General features: G+C 32.1%; 2 protein-coding genes across 3 annotated transcripts in view; one reads left to right on the top strand and one right to left on the bottom strand.

Moving 5' to 3' along the window:
• Positions 1-3,029, bottom strand: part of LOC127737747 (UDP-glucuronic acid decarboxylase 1-like) — a 31,264-nt gene extending 28,235 nt beyond the window's left edge. The window contains exon 1 of one of the 2 annotated variants that reach the window (XM_052248634.1): positions 2,896-3,029. In XM_052248634.1, coding sequence (XP_052104594.1) covers positions 2,896-2,977 — 82 coding nt within the window. In that variant the 5' untranslated portion in view covers positions 2,978-3,029. The remainder of the gene's footprint in view (positions 1-2,895) is intronic. The other variant, XM_052248635.1, reaches the window with a different exon arrangement.
• Positions 3,027-17,539, top strand: part of LOC127737739 (structural maintenance of chromosomes protein 4-like) — a 41,298-nt gene continuing 26,785 nt past the window's right edge. Inside the window, exons 1-7 of the mRNA XM_052248603.1 lie at positions 3,027-3,193; positions 9,630-9,772; positions 11,332-11,526; positions 12,360-12,539; positions 13,311-13,475; positions 14,238-14,365; positions 16,532-16,672. Of these exons, the coding sequence (XP_052104563.1) occupies positions 3,121-3,193; positions 9,630-9,772; positions 11,332-11,526; positions 12,360-12,539; positions 13,311-13,475; positions 14,238-14,365; positions 16,532-16,672 (1,025 nt within the window). The 5' untranslated portion in view covers positions 3,027-3,120. The remainder of the gene's footprint in view (positions 3,194-9,629; positions 9,773-11,331; positions 11,527-12,359; positions 12,540-13,310; positions 13,476-14,237; positions 14,366-16,531; positions 16,673-17,539) is intronic.

Raw genomic sequence — 17,539 nt, 5'->3', positions numbered from 1 at the left:
GACATTTTAATATCATATACAGAATGAACAGATTAAGCAAAACTGGCTTGAACATAACATCTGTCATTGAGGACATTTTAATATCATATACGGAATGAACAGATTAAGCAAAACTGGCTTGAACATAATATCTGTCATTGAGGACATTTTAATATCATATACAGAATGAACAGATTAAGCAAAACTGGCCTGAACATAATATCTGTCATTGTGGACATTTTAATATCATATACTGAATGAACAGATTAAGCAAAACTGGCTTGAACATAATATCTGTCATTGAGGACATTTTAATATCATATACAGAATGAACATATTAAGCAAAACTGGCTTGAACATAATATCTGTCATTGAGGACATTATAATATCATATACGGAATGAACAGATTAAGCAAAACTGGCTTGAACATAATACCTGTCATTGTGAGGACATTTTGATATCAAATACGGAATGAAAAATCTGTTAACAGATATAAGAAGATGTGGTATGAGTGCCAATGAGACAACTCTCCATCCAAGTAACAATTTGTAAAAGTAAACCATTATAGGTCAAAGTATGGCCTTCAACACGGAGCCTTTTGATTTTTTGTTTGTTATGAATAAATAAAATAATTTATTCAATCATTTAGTTTAGATTTTTTTTAGGTTATTTTTCGTTTGTTTTGAATAAAAAACATAATTCAATCAATCATTTAGTTTTGATTATTTAATGCATAAAAGGGAATGCTAATAGTTATACATTTTAAATAAAACTTCTTTATAAATATGTTTCAGGGGATTTTCCAGACACTCTGAAGGAAAGGAATAAGATATTCATGGTTTATCGTAAAAAAAAACTTTCATTGATCTGCCATATTGGTGTAGCTTGTGTCTGTCTTTTTTTCGTCTCAAAGCACCATGTTGTTTCTATGTGTGCACATAAGCATTTTTCAATCAAGTCCTGCGCCAGTCTAAAATAGGCATCACCAGCACGAGAGAATCAAACTAGCAATATCATTAAATAAAAGTTCATTTGTCATAAAGTGTGCATCTTTATTTCAGAAGAGGACATTACCTTTATTAAAAATCTAGCATCAGATCTATGTTATAAGCTGCAAACCCATAGAATAAGACTTTTAAAGTAATGGTTTGGGTAGGATTTCAAAAGACAGTTATAGTATCAATAGTGCAGTGTATAAAGAGGGTGGTAATAGGGCGGTGCTTGCATGGAAAAAACGTGAAATGAGACATTATTTCACGTTGAATGTGAAATAATTTCTGTCATGAATGCAAGACGAAAAATAAAAGACTTTGATGTGACCCTTTTGTGACTGATTCACTGTCTACATGGTCTTCATGTACATCTAAACATGCATATCAACTCTCTGTTTTACTTGATTTTTCCTGATTTAGTGTACACATTTATGATATAAATGGTTTACAGCTTTTAAAAACGATCTTCTTAACTTTTGTATTTTCCACCATTTTAAACTTATGTACTGGTTTGGTAATTGAGTCATTATAGATAGCCAATTATATAGAATAGTTACCAAGACTGGAAACCAGTACATTTATCTTGGAAGCTCCAAATCGATAAGGAACAACATCAAAGGCCTTTCCGCTTTATAAAAAAGCAAAATTGAATCCATTTTTTCTTGACGATCCCTGCCAAGTGTTTGAATTTTATTTGAAAAAATACTGAGCACGCAAAATAAGCATTTGAAAATCACGATGCATGTAAAATTAAATAAGCAGAACACGTTGAATGACTCACTTGTCTTACACGACTGAACATCAAATAAAAAAGTAAAAACATGTTGAACGTGAAATAAAAAATGGCGATCACATTGCACAAACATAACCCTTTACCATCCTCTATTAAACAGTGTTAATATTTTGCTTAATAATCAGGTTGGGAGCAACCCCTCAAATGAAGGATAATTCCTCAAAGTAATGACTATCCCTTTTATGAGGGGTTAATTTCAAGTGATAACATTTTCTTTTTTTTAAACAACTTTTAAGTACAAAAGGGCAGATATTTACGTTATTTGCAGAACCTTTTCCCCAAAGCACACTAGGTCTATCTGGTATTATATCGACAAAACATATCTATGAAATTTGGAATCTTCATGGACTTCAATCTTCTTTATTATACACCTAATCGCTATTTATTCCATTCCGGATAAGTTCTAAAATTACACAACTTTTTCATCCAGTTGACGCTATCTGGGACCCTGTTTAAACAAATCACCATGCATGATACTTTTTAATGAGACCTGTTTAAAACATCGTAAATACTTCAAACACAATATTTTTTTGACTATAATTTGAGTTTGGAAAAAGTGGATCATAATCTATCAAAGTTTCCTATTGATCGCTTTCTAAATTTTTCCCTCCCTCAGCTCGTTACTGATGACCTTTGTTTGCGGCCTGTTGACCCACACAGGAAGTTGTCTAAATGACTGTTTTTTCCGGATTGGACTAAATAGCGATAAGGTGTATTGAAAATAAGTGGACCCCTCTTTTAGCAAAGTTGTTCCAAATATAATGAATTTTCCCCTTTTTAAGTTAAAAAAACGAAATTTGTCTTTTATCATTTTTACTACAGCAAAATAACCCCTTGCCTCAGGGACAGTCCATCGTTCCTAAAGGGATTTGCCCTCATTTGGGGGGTCCCATCCTGATATGTAAATAGACAGAAAAAATGGGGAGAGACGGTGTATTTTTTCCCTGATTTAAATATAATCTGTCGTATTTTTTCTTAGATTTTAAACTTTGTGTACATAAATGTTATAGTGTGTGGTGCTAAATTATTACTCTTACGTATGTGGTGTTCCATTGGAAGGATTTACATGCAAAAGTAGAGGGAAGGTTGGGGAGAAAAACATAAGATTGTTATATGTAACCATAACGTACCTATCAAAATAAGACCACACACTGTAATTGCCATGAACTTGTCTTTCATTGTACAATTTCTAAATGGATATCTAATTCTCATAGTAATATCGTGTCTGTCCGTGTTCTTCACAAGGAAGATAATAAGATCAAACCGGAAGCTCGCGTTTTGACCAATGTCTGTCTACCTTACAACCTTTGTTTTGAGCGCCATTTTCAGATTTACAACAACAACAAAAGTTTAAAATGTCAGAAGAAATGGAAGTAACGAACACCAACACGGAAACATCGCCTCAAAGAGCCCTCAATCTTGAAATAGGTTATTTACGGCGTAAACGGCAAATGCAGAAAACACATTATTAGCCTTCAATCCCTGGAGCTCATCCCTGGGTTCCTGCAAGAGCCAGCTTTTTTTTAAATTAGCTATGTAGACTGTTATCAACATAATTTAAACTTAATACATCTTTTCACCAGCAGTTGTCACACTTTTAAATAGAAATTACTATCCTGCATCTTTTGGTATGAAAGTTCTTTCCAAGCTTAAAGTTAAAATTGAAGGTATCCGGTCGTTCCGTCCCCAAACCTATCCGGCCCCAAGTCGATCCGGCCCAAAGTCGATCCGTCCCAAGTCGATCCGGCCCACGTCGATCCGGCCCAAAGTCGATCCGGCCCCATAATAAAATATGAATAAACTGTATTGACTTTAATTGGAGGATTTTTAACAGTATAAATAGATTTTGCAAAAAGTATCGATGATGGATGACAACAGGTAAGTGAAGTATTGGTGTACCAGTCAAAGAATTATTTTAAATCGATACGAAACTGAGTGTGATTGTGTCTGTTTGTATAGCAGCTTCAACATATTAATATGAAGTTATTTTCCATGATAACTTTGAATGTCCTGACGATTTTTATTTTATTTAATTCACCCACAGAATAGCTAAATAAATATTTACAGTCCAATGGGACCTATAAAATTTAACTCATCATATAATGACTTGTTTAGTCAAATCATTAATCTATAATTGGTTTGTTTATTTAACAATTGTCTGATGATTGTGAACTAAGGTAATGCCACTCGTAATCACTTAATTCAATCAAATCCTGGTTGATTAAAGTTACGTAATCAGCAAGGTCTTTATATAGTTTGATCTTTTGTTTGGTGTTATGTGTTATAATAGTTAATGAATTTTTTTTTCAGGTAACATCAGAGGCTTCTATAACACATGTTGTTTTTTTGTAATATCGAATATAGTTAATATATTTTTTTAAAGTTGACAATATTTTGAATAGTTCTGTGTAGATAAAAAAAACAAGTTATATGAGTATCCATTATTCTTTATTGCAAGATAATAACAAAATAATTACACTGAATGCACATTTTCACTCTCTAAAATATAATATCAGCACTACTATAACAATAAATTCATACACACTAACAAACACACTATCTCTGACTCTCACATAAATATATATAACTTTTAAATCATTTACAGTTACACTGTCGCTTACATAATATAAAAGAGGTCACACTTGCAGCACTACAATAACATATACAGTTACTATCATACGCAGTACAGCACTATAATGGTTCAATTTGATTAGCTCACCAAAAACAAACGCACTATATTATTCTAAACATAAAGAATATTCATTAAGCATTTAATAAATAAATGTTATATAAACATATAGATTGTAGCCACATATGAACGAACATAATACAAGCCATACAGTTCACTCAGTGTTAATTAAATCAGTCGCTGTCAGTAAATATGAAAAAAATGTATGATAAAAGTATAAAAGTCGCTGTCAGTGTCTTCTTCTGGTTCTGGTCTGGCACAGGAATGTCGTACATGTGTCCGACGGCACGAAGGAAGAAGGATGTGGTGATGGTACCGTCTTGAAGTTGCTCCCATAGTGAAGAGAGGCGTCCCTGTGACTGTTGATACTTGGTGCGTTGCCAACGGGCAAGACTCTGTTCATCTACCAGACGCACTTGTCTCGAAACAGTCTTGGCTTCCTTGATAAGCGCTGGAACCATCTTGTCAAAATTAAATTTAATACATGATATTTCTAAATCACTATATATCAATATTATTTTTCAGATATGGGAGGTTTTCTATGACATATATTGCTGTACCTCACCGTGATTTAGTATTACGTACAGAAAAATCAGCTAATTTATAACCTATTACATGTGGATGGTCTTGTTCGTTTTTGCACCATGTTTCCTGGAAGCAAATTATATCAGGCTTTATTTGCGACATAGCTATATACTCGGCAGCATTATTGTGAATACCACGACAGTTCCAATGAACAATACTAAACATGATGTTGTATATTAGTAAACTATTAAAATTAGCCATTATAAGCACAGATAGAACATATAACATTACTACTGTTACTATTTTATGATTTGTATAATACATTATAGCATTTCTGTTGTTACTCTATTGGCCAATTGGAGACCTTTCGAAACATCGTAATCAAATCCAAACATTTGTTTGGTTGCCATTGATACGAAACCAATAACTTTTTCTAAATTTAGTTCACTTGGTGGGGTTTGGGATGTAAGTATGTTAAGCATTGCAACACTTATAATTGGAATTACTTGGTCTATTATATTGGTGTTTTTATAACTTTTTTTTAATATCAGTATGTTCAACTACTTGTTGCTGAACAACAGGTTTTGCTTTAGCATTAGCTTTAGCTTTTACTTGTTTATTTGCTTCATGCAAGGTGATGTTGTCTCTTTTAACTACCTTGAGAGGTTGTTTTTGTTGCTCCCTTGAGGGACAAAGTTTATAATTCGATGGATGGTCACCTTTACAATTAACACACTTGGGCTTCAGTGTTACATTCGTTGGATTGGTGGTCATCACCACATTTCCTACATTTTCTTTTATTACTGCAATTACCTGCCATATGCCCATATCCCTGACATTTATAACATTGGATGGGATTTGGTACATACAGCTTTATTTTATAAGTATTAAATCCAATATTTATGGTTTGGGGTAGTATTGGTACATCAAAGATCAGTTTGACTGATCTTGACGTTTTTCTTGTATTACTAGTTTTGTCATAGTATGTTAGACGTGTCGCCTTACAAACTTTTTGACTTTTCATTACTGATTTTAAGTCTTCATCCTCGATGTCGAGGTCAAGCGACACGTTGTATATCACTCCAGCTGATGATGTAGTCGATTTGGGCAAACTTGTTCTAATCGACCATTCACCAATGGAGGTTCTTTGTTGAATCGCTTTCCATTGATGTTTATCTTGGCACTCGATTAGTAAATTGCCGTTTGCAAGTTGCTTTAGGTTTTTTGCAACTCCAACCGAATCCGATAGAGCATTCTGTCTCCTCTTTTATAGAAAGGATTCGGCAAATCAAACAACATTTCTCAATTTGAGAAGTTTTAAGAACTTAAAACAAAAACAAAGTTTGTATGTATCAGCTTGGGGATCGGCTTGTACCGTTGTGGATGTAACTATTTGTCATTACACAGGATGAAAGATCGACTTGTTAAGATCACAGTCAATTGAAAGAAAGTGCTAATTACTGCTGATTAATGTTGATGTCTGTTGATTGTACTAAATTCTGTTCTATACGTTTTTATTATAATTATACCAAGGATTTGTATAGTGAATATACAAATCCTTGATTATACCCAATAATCTTGAAAACTTGTACTGAAAACATAATCAACCTACTTAATTGTTTTATACTCATCTAAAGAAAATATTTGTCAAAGGCCATTTTTTTTACCGTACACCTGAGCAGTTTTACATTATAATAAAATTCATAAACATTTATGAATTACAATTCATAAATATCTTTATTTTTATTCCTTATAAATATATTTTTTTATTGGGGCCGGATCGACTTTAAATATGGGCCGGATCGACGTTGGGCCGGATCGACGTGGGACGGATCGACTTGGGCCGGATCGACATGGGGCCGGATCGACATGAAACCAAATTGAAGACCTTATATAATTTATATCATCAGCCTTCTGTAGGGGTCCCAACCCTTATAAAGCTTTACTTAACTATCCTTTACCCTTAACACGAGTTAAAGGAGAACTTCAGACGTACAACTAATGGTTAAAGGACTAATATGAGGCAGGTGTTACCTTTGAAAGGAAAACCCCCTTTTTTGGACAATCAATGCTTTTGAATGGGGACATATGGTTGGAACCCCCTTTTACATGTTTTAAAAATGGCAGGATCCGCCCCTGGTATGCCCCAATAGGTAGTCTAGCGGATAGTCATTAAAATGCAAATACCAATAGATCAAAGATACCAGGGTTTATGTTTTTTTTTTATTTCTGACAAAGTAACAACTCAAAGATTTATCAGAACATGTATATATATATATATAGGTGGCACATTCTCTTCAGACATTATCACGGTTTTTCAATTCATGACATCGTCCTGAACATGCATGAAATATTTGCCACTGGACATTAAGCAACCAATAATCAATCAATTAATCAATTCATGACAAAATAGATCAAGTTGCCTTAATTTCCCTTCACAAGGTTTCATAGTACAGACTTTTTTGTGTACAAAGTAATTGCATGGATGATAAATTATCACAATTTTAAGATGGTGTTGTACTCTAATCAAGGTATAAAGAACCATATTTGATACTCTTTATTTAAATGAAAGAAACTGGCAATTGCCAAAAACATTTTTTTTAGATCCTAAGATATTGATAGCAGGATATTTTTTAATTTAATTTGGAACACAGCATTTTATTTCAAAACAGCCAGTGGCAATTTTTTGTTTTAATATCTTGATTACGATACAATGAAATCTTACCCTTGTGGTCATTCATGCGTAGTTACTTAGTACACGGAAAAAGTATGTACTATGAAAATTAGAAGGCAAATTCAAAGCAATTTGATTGGACGAGAAGTTGAAAGTATGTGCTAAGAAAACACATTTTGTTTGCTATAAAATTGTATGTTGAATAAGCTTCAGACCAATTTTTGAATGTAAGGAATTTATTTTAATTGTTTAACTGGCAGTGTTCTTTCGGTAATAAAAAATAACAAATTTGCGGGAAACAATATGATGCTCATTCCTACTCAAAGTCCGGTGACAAACGAGACAGGAAGAAAAAGAGAGATTTCTGTGCAAATGCAGGAAACTGAAAAAAATAATTTTGAGTTCATTAGTCATGTTAGTGTTTTGATTTTTCTTTTGTTTTTCTTTTCATTTTATTGATTTTCTAACTGTAATAACACATAAATCAACTGGGTCAAAGCCCTTCTGGTAACAATTTTAATAGGTAGTCTGCTGGGTCATACTGAAAAGAGTGGAGACCTAAAATTGTTTTTTTTGTGCTACCGTAGAAAGGCTTGTATAGTCCGCGGTTTTATTCTCCAAAATTGGACCTTCCAGACAGGGTGCGGACTATAGAGTACAATAAGCAAGAAATAAGAGAAAAATTTCAATTTCGCGGGCGAGGTGGTTTGTTTACGTTCCGCCATCTTTGTTATTTATATGGTAGAGGGCGCTCTTATCATTTTTCAAACTAATAATTTTAACTCATCCATATTAATAAGTTATTTTTATTCAATATCAAATTAATACTGATAAATATAAAAACTAAACCTTTCATTACAAATTTCTCGTTTCTTTTCAATGCATTGGTTGAAATAAACTGGTATCTGCTTGATTGAAACGATACAAACATAGTGAAAAAGACAACCGTAAACCAGCTTAGAATTTGTAAACTACAAAACATAATCGGTTATTGTTCGTTCCGTTTTGGTGTTTCATACTGACTAATATGGTTTGTATTAGCTTAAGACCCTTCAAACATTAACGTGATAGATATATTAAAGACTGTTTTACAAAAGGATGGAACTGTTTTACTTTCAAAGTCGTATTATAGTGATATCTGTTATGTACGGATTTCGACTCTCACCGGTTAATTTCTTCATTTACACGTGCTTTTTAAACTTCCTGTTTAAACATACACAAGTTTCTAAATTGTTTTTTAAGTGAATTAAACTTATTTTAACAATCATGAAGCGTTCTAGAATCATTTACAAGCAGTTTCAGCTTCTGTTTGATGATGGAAAACAGGTTTTTGCAAGAAAATACCGCAAACGACCGCACAGGATTTGAAATTACCGGAGTTTCATTAGACCTTTTCTAACAGTTACAAAAAGTTTTTTTACCTAAAATTTCGTGGGGAGAAGGGGGTGCGGACTATGTACCAGTGCGAACTATACAAGCCTTTCTACGGTAACAATATTTAAATATAGTTTATCATGTGTAATTTTATTAACAAGAATCTTTTATGTCAATAAATGTAAAATTGGTTTTTGATACATACATGTATATAATATTACATGTGTCAATCATTACCATGTAGTGACCATATCTATTTTCCCTTTATAAAAGTCAAGTCCATGTATTCAAATAGTCTTAAAAGTTGAGCTTCCAAAAAGAATAATTTATAAGTTGAAGTACAAAATACTGAATAAAAACAAATCACAAATGACATCAAATTTAGATGTTTTAAACTTTTGTTATAAAATGATTATACGTGTGCTCAGTTCATACAACATTTTAATGATCTTTGGGCTCACCAGTTTTGAAAATGTTGAGTCCAGACAGATTTTCACTAGTCCAGAACTCATGGACTCATCTTAGTGAGAAGCCAGAGTTATATTGATAAGTCTTTTATGACAATGCAAAATTGTATAGAGTTGCCTTCCTTTGTTTTTCAGACTTTGGTCCCATTGAGGTTCCTCCTGCACCACAAACAGTAGCCACCTACAGTATAAATGGACCTCGACTAATGATAACACATATTGTAAATGAAAATTTCAAGTCATATGCTGGTGTGCAGACATTAGGACCATTTCACAAGGTAATAATATACTTAGTAGCTATTACAAAATATTGTTTCTAAATTCATTAAATAATAGAAACTTTCACAATACCCGAAATTCTAATATTTACTGTATTAAACATGAATGGTGGCACTGCCAGCATTTTATCTCTACATTACAGTGTCTTCTGTTTCTCTGTATGTAGCTAATTGTGTCAAGAAACTACAATTGAACTCCCCCCCCCCCCCCCCCTCCCCAAAAAAACCTATGGACCCTATTTCTTTTTTTGGCCTAAATTGTACCTATTCCTCTTCATGGTTAATCTGACCTAGACCTCAAAGACTCAGTGCATAAGGTTCAATCATAGTCAGTAAAGCAGATTAAACATTTCTGCATGTGCACTCTTGTTAGGGAATTTAAAACATTTGAAAATCATAATGAAATTTAAATGTACCTTTTTTGAGAAGAAAGAAGAGAGGTTAACACAATACAACCTAGTCAGATAACTGATTATAAGCAAGTGGAGCAAAAACTTGTTACTTAGAGTAATGTGTCAAGTGGATTGACACATGTCTTCTTGTAGGCTGTTACTTAGAGTAATGTGCAGTCAGGGGAATTACTGAAATCAGTGATTTAAAAATCACTTATTTAAGTAGCAAATTCGAAATTTTGTCACAAATTAGATAGCAAGGTTTGTGCCTTTGATACAATCATTTAGCTGTAAATTCTATATTTGTTGAAAAAATGCTATAATGAAGGCCTTACATAATGAACTGATACTTTCTTAACAGATTTTTCCCAACAGTGGGAGTAATTTTCCTGTAAAATTCAAGGTTTCATCTTACAGATTATGTCATAAAATTTTACTGTTTGCCATCAAAATTTTACTGTTCGGGGGGGTGTTGAAATTAGTGGGGGTAATTAAAATAATAATACTTAAAGCAGTGATTTTTTTGAAGAAAATAGAGGTATGATACTTAAACAAGTGATTTTCATGTCATTATCCCAGATTCAGTACAAGGTCATCACCTGACATGACTCGTCATCCTATCAACACAGATTTTGGTTCTGATAATTTTAGCAACATAATAAGTCCCTGGATCATTAGTATTGTATATTTAAAGCTAAAATAAAATTAAATCACTTAGTCTAGTGAATTATTTGTACTACTTAAATAGGTGATTATTAAAGAAACACAACTCTTACTTCCAAAATTTGTGGACACAATGTTACTTGAATCAGTGATTTAAAAATCACTCATTGAAGTAAGTCCCCTGACTGATGTGTAAAGTGGATTGACACATGCCTTCTTGTATGCTGTTACTTAAAGTAAATAGTAAATGTGGATTGACATGTCTTCTTGTAGGCTGTTATTTTGTTAGTTATCACATTCAATACTGAAGTCTTATTCATATTCATGATTCATTTCTATGCTTTATCCTGAATATAGTTGAAAAATTACCCACTGAAAGTATTATATCATCAACAATATATATGTATCAGAATGATTATCATATTATAGTTTATGCTTCATAACCACATTGTATATAATGGTTAAAAAAACTTAAATATTAATAATGTATCATATTTTTTTCAGAGTTTCACCTCTATAGTTGGACCAAATGGGAGTGGGAAGTCCAATGTTATTGATTCTATGTTATTTGTGTTTGGATTCAGAGCAAATAGAATTAGGTCAAAGAAAATCAGTGTTCTCCTTCACAATAGTGAGAATCATAAGAATGTTGAGAGCTGTACAGTGGCAGTGCATTTCCAAAAGATCATAGACACAGGGGTAAAAAACAGTTCTTCTCATAACATGAAAACTGATAAAGGAAAATGATGAATTAGTATATTTTGACAACACATAAAAATGTATTTCTGGTAACCTGATCAAATCTCCTTTTTCACACCTGTCTAAGCTTCTTTTATTTTCTCAACCAATGATCTGTATTTTTCTGATTTTTCCTGATTTTTGGCTTCACCTTGACCTGCAACCTGAAACAATTTTTGATAATAAACACAATCAGTAGTTACATTTTTGCAGTTTTACACAATTATTTGGAAGTTGCAGACCTCTGAACTGTGTGGGCCAGTCACAGAAGTGTTCAAAGCCCACTTCTTCAGAAATGACATTATTCCCAGATTCCAATGTTCAAAGTTCAATTTTAGGCTCAAACTGTATCTTTAACCTGAAAAACATAACAGTAACAAAGCCTTATATATGTTGAGGTAACATGCATGAATTACTGCTCACCTTTAAAATTATAGAGAGAGAAACAACATATTTTGGGTAGAGGTTGTACTATTATGACCCCTACATGGTAAGGGTAACAACATAAGTTTACCTTTTGATAATAACCTGATAATAATAAGTCTATTAATACGTGCCCCAACTTTTACTACCACAGCTGATTAACTGGTCACAATTTATTGTATAGGTTGTGTGCCCTCTTTTGTGTGTTATATATTTGCTTAGTACCTTTTGTTTTCTGCATTTTCCTGATGTCTTTTAATTTTGAAAATGGCTCTAAAAATAGAAGAACCAAATTAAGCTATTTTCACTTTAATTGAAATGGAATGTATTTTTCTTTGTCCCCTGAAATCATCTATATCTATTATTTTCAGGACAGTGATGAAGAATACACAGTGGTACCCAACACTAAATTTGTTGTTTCCAGAACTGCTTTCAGAGATAACAGCTCTTATTATATGATAGACAAAAAGAAAGCAACATATAAAGAAGTGACTAACCTCCTCCGCGGCAGTGGTATTGATCTAGACCACAATAGATTTCTTATTTTACAGGTAAACAAATTTATTTTTATGCTAGACAAGACAAATGCTTTATCAAAGTCTCACCACTTGTTATATATAAAACATATAGCATAGTAAAACACAAGTTAACAACAAGAGCCGCTCTATAAAGAGTTGTGAGAGACTATAAAACTTTTTTTTTAAATATGATACAAATACAAGTCAACTATCATGAGTATAAAATACATTTTTGTTTAATAGAATTTCATTGCAGATTTTGGCAATATAAAATACCAAATTTTCATTTGTAAAAAGAAATATCAATTTTTTCATTATCAGAAAAATTATTTAATACCAACAATACTAGCATGATTAGAAATAACATTACGGATATCTGCATACACATGACAGTTTAACAAAACATGCTTTTCAACTTCAACATCATCAGTACAATTAAAACATACTCTTATTTTCAATATCAATATTTTTGTAATGACAAATTTTGATTTTGATGTATTTAAAAGGTCTCAAACAGGTGCAGTATACAATATGTGTAATACATCTGCACACTTCAAACTCTGACACTATATTGCACATATCAATGCATAATGCATATCTTCATCACATAAAAACTTGTGTATTAGAGAGCGAAAAGATAAACAGCATAACATAATTAGTTCCATTCCAAAATGATAACTGCAGAATCAACTGTTTCCCCTATGTTTATCTATAGGCTTTGGAAGGGCATAATATGTTACTAGTTTGGCTTTATCCTTACTGTGTCTTTTTAGAAATATTGCAGTATGATTATTTATATTTAAGGGGGAAGTAGAACAGATAGCTATGATGAAGCCTAAGGGTCAGTCTGAGAATGATGATGGTATGTTGGAATTCTTAGAAGATATTATTGGTAGTAATAGATTCAAAGAACCAATTGAAGTTCTGGCTAAAAGAGTGGAAACATTGAATGAAATGAGAGGAGAAAAGGTAAACTGATGTTATATTTATATGTACCTAAAAACATTAACATGTTACTTCAAATAAATCGGATATTACTTGCAGCTCAAGTATAACACTTGAAATTTTTGTATTTTAAACAAATAAAATCAGGCATTCAAAGCACTTTTCTGGATTTACCTTCATCAGAAACGCTCAAGGCCAAATGTTTGAAATCCAAGGATGCATTAGAGCCAAAACAGTTGAAGAACTACCAAATGTTTTAAGGTAATGAATGATTTGGTATTTATTGTTCCTAAATACAAAGAAATGTGAGGAATATAAAAAAAATCCATCTTTCCAACTTTGTCAGAAATCTCACACCTGTTGTTCTAGTCAGATTTCAATTAACTCTATTTCTAAGATTAATATCAATGGTATCTTAGATGAGTTTAAAAAACAGGGCCAATCAATTATTTTTGGAAGTTATGCCCCTAAAAATGACATAATATGAAAATTGACATTGTTGGCGCTCTCTGGTCAATGGTTCTCATCAGATTTCTATATATTATGTCAAAGATTAACATCAGAAATATCTCTTACAAGTTCAAATTCAGGTCAAATCAATTATTTTTTTGGAGTTATGTCCCTTGAAAATGTAAAAGATATGGAAATCAACAATATAAGCACTCTCACACCTACCAGTGTCATCAGATTTCAATAAAACTGATGTCAAAGGCTCATGATTCTAATGTATTATTGTTACATTCTCTATTGACTATTTATGTGATATGTATGTATTGTTCCCAAAAGCTTAACAGAGTGAAGGCTGTAGAAAAAGAGAAAGACAATTTAGAAGGTCCTAAGAATGAAGCAGTGCAGTTTTTGAATATGGAGAATGATATTGTGCGACAAAAAAATAAACTTTACTATAAGTATATGTAAGTACAGAGTAAAAATAAACTTTACTATAAGTATATGTAATTACAGAGTAAAAATAAACTTTACTATAAGTAAATGTAAGTACAGAGTAAAAAAAAACTTTACTACAAGTATATATAAGTACAGAGTCTGTTAGAAAATAATTATCTGATGTAAATGGTAAAGTTAGCATCTTTATATACACCCAAAATATGGCTCTATCATATGGTCATTCCTTTTATTGGTAATAGGTTAAGCATCTTTATATACACCCAAAATATGACTCTATCATATGATAATTCCTTTTATTGGTAATAGGTAGAAATTACCTTTGATCTGTATTGGCTGATATTTTCATCAGTTTCATTGGAATGACTGTGATATAAAAATTATTGTGTCAGTTCCTTATCTCTCATTGGCAAGTGCAGAACCCAAAGGATCTACTTTCATTTCATTCACAAAAATGGCTCTTGCTTTACTTTCTCAATAACCCAAGTGTGTTTTTACGAATGAAATATTTGTCTTTTTTTTCATCCATTTATTAGCTGGAATATCAAAAGAGAAGGAGCTGTCTTTTTTATGCCTCCGCCGCTAGGCAAAGGGGCAGTAAGTGTTACCCTTGACCGTCCTTCCGTCAGTCCCATTATTTTTCCTCACTCTAACTTTAAGTTTTACTCATCCAAATTTTATGAAACTCATACTCAATGCTAAGAACAAAAACTTGCAGACAGATTTTTTTAGCCTTTTTGAAAGAAGCGAGAATAAACACACTGTACGGAATCTGGTTACAAACAAATGATTATGAAAGAAATAGCATGAAATGAGCTAAGCATTTTAGTAAAGTTCTACAGGTCAGATCCATGGTATTTTAAAATATTGGAGAAAAAAGGTTCGCTAATATTTAATCAATATTCTGCCTTGTTATAGACATGTTTACATGCAGAAATAACATTGTGCAATATGAAAAGATTTCTCCATCTTGATTTTCTATTCCTTGTAAGAGAATGCAATGCTTACTTCAGTGTGTGACAATATTGAAAATGACATATTTAACACAGCTAGTGATATCAGTTGTGGTTTGCAATCATTTGTGATGCAGTTAAGTAGTTTATTTTTTTTTATGCCCCACCTAGTGGCATTATGTTTTCCGTCTGTGCGTCCGTTCGTCCTTCCGTCTGTCCCGCTTCAGGTTAAAAGTTTTTGGTCAAAGTAGTTTTTGATGAAGTTGAAGTTCAATCAACTTGAAACTTAGTACACATGTTCCCTTTGATATGATCTTTCTAATTTTAATGCCAAATTAGAGTTTTGACCCCAATTTCACGGTCCACGGAACATAAATTGTAAATTTGACCCTGATGAAGTCAGTTTAAAAAACAAATAGTCTTTTTTTCTATATATAGTTCAGATAATTTGATCAAACATTTGTTATGAGTATAACACCTTCTGACATGATTGAGGATTTATTTTAAAAAATGGTTCAGATCTGTTTGAAAAATAAGTACATGTCAACATCAGGAAGTGCTGATAAAGACAAATTTAAGTACAATAAATAAAGATCATATTATATTATCTGAAAAATATTTTACAATTATCTCAATGGAGAAAGTGGGTTATACTGCAAATGAACGATGTAAGTTTAATTACTGTTGATTCCATATATATAATATTTGTAGGATACCAATGGATTTAGAGGGTATAGATGAACCACAAATCTAAATGTTCAATATAGTACAAGTTTCCTTTAGGCTTATATACAGACCTTGGCAAAACCACAAAAATCAAATGTCCACAAAAATCTTGGATCCCCGAAAATTGGTACCCATGAAAATAAATGAATCCACTGTATTAATTTTTGTTTTCTGTGTATTCATGTTAAACAAATGTGTCAACAATGAAAAACAGTATTTCTATCAGGGCTATTCCAGAAAAAAAATATATTGGGGGGGAGATTAGAAGGCACTTGAATATTTTTGTATGGGTGGGGGCAGGTCACGAAATTCAAATTGTGTGGTTATGTATGCAAAGTAAAATGTGATTGAAAGTGTGATGGCCATACAAAAAAGTGCCTTCCAACCCCCTCATATTGTTTTTTCTGGAATAGCCCTTACAATAAAAACAATGTGATTTTAATTGATATATAAATAGATAGGCAGGGTAATAAATATGATATAACATTTTCTTTTTAGATTTGAATGTGCTAGTAATGAAAAGAAAGCTACTGATGAGTGTAACAAAATAAACGAAGGTATGAAAGACGTGAATGAGCAAATAGCAAAAATTGAAGCTGCAAAGAAAGAAAAAGACAAAGAATTAGGAAAAATTTATAGGTAAACAAAAAGGTTTCTTCCATTTCAGGAGAAGTTTGGCATTATATTTTCTTTAATTTGCAAATGAATTTACTCAAAAAATACAAAGACAGATAGGAAAGCAGCAGATCAATTAATAATAATAACACAAGCAGGATTTTTTTCTATCTTTTTAAAATTTCATGGAATTTTTCATTGGACTGACTCATTGAACCTCAATTTATTCAGATCAGATCATAGTCAATTATTTTTCTCCTTACTGTTAAAATCATTAACCACAGATCCAGAATTTTATCAGTCAGACAATCTTGACTCCTCATGGCAAATTTTCACGAAGTAATCTGAATTATTTGTAATTGAGCTCCTTAATGAAGGACATGGTAATTCATAACCATAAATAATTTGTAAATTTTAAATTTTAAAGAAAAATCAACGAGAGATCATTTCGTTTTCCTATGACCTTATCAGAGTATCCTTTGATGCATTGGAATTAAACTATAACAGAAGAAAGAGGAAGAAGCCTTATTGATTTCAGCTTAAATCAATAGGTCAAATGTCAAGGTCATTGTTACAAAAATAGATAGAAATTTGTTGGGAGGGGGGGGGGGGTTGTTTCAGTACGTTAACTTTGGTTTCCTTTGTTAGATTGAAATGAAACTTATTTATATGGAAGATATAGAGAAAGGGAAGAGCACTATTGATTTGTTATGTCTAAAAATAGACAAAAAATGTAACAATATTAGGTGTAATTTGTTGGTTCTAATTGATTACTTGATGTGATAGTTATTAAAATTTTACAGAGCAGAAAATAGGAAAAGGACAAAGACCTTTGAGTTGAGGTCAAAAGGTCCAATGTCACGGTCTCTTAAAAAAGTAGACAACATTGCA

Source organism: Mytilus californianus, unplaced genomic scaffold (assembly GCF_021869535.1).
Source record: "Mytilus californianus isolate M0D057914Y unplaced genomic scaffold, xbMytCali1.0.p SCAF_4, whole genome shotgun sequence".
Taxonomy (NCBI): domain Eukaryota; kingdom Metazoa; phylum Mollusca; class Bivalvia; order Mytilida; family Mytilidae; genus Mytilus; species Mytilus californianus.
This window is presented reverse-complemented; position numbering and strand designations above follow the sequence as displayed.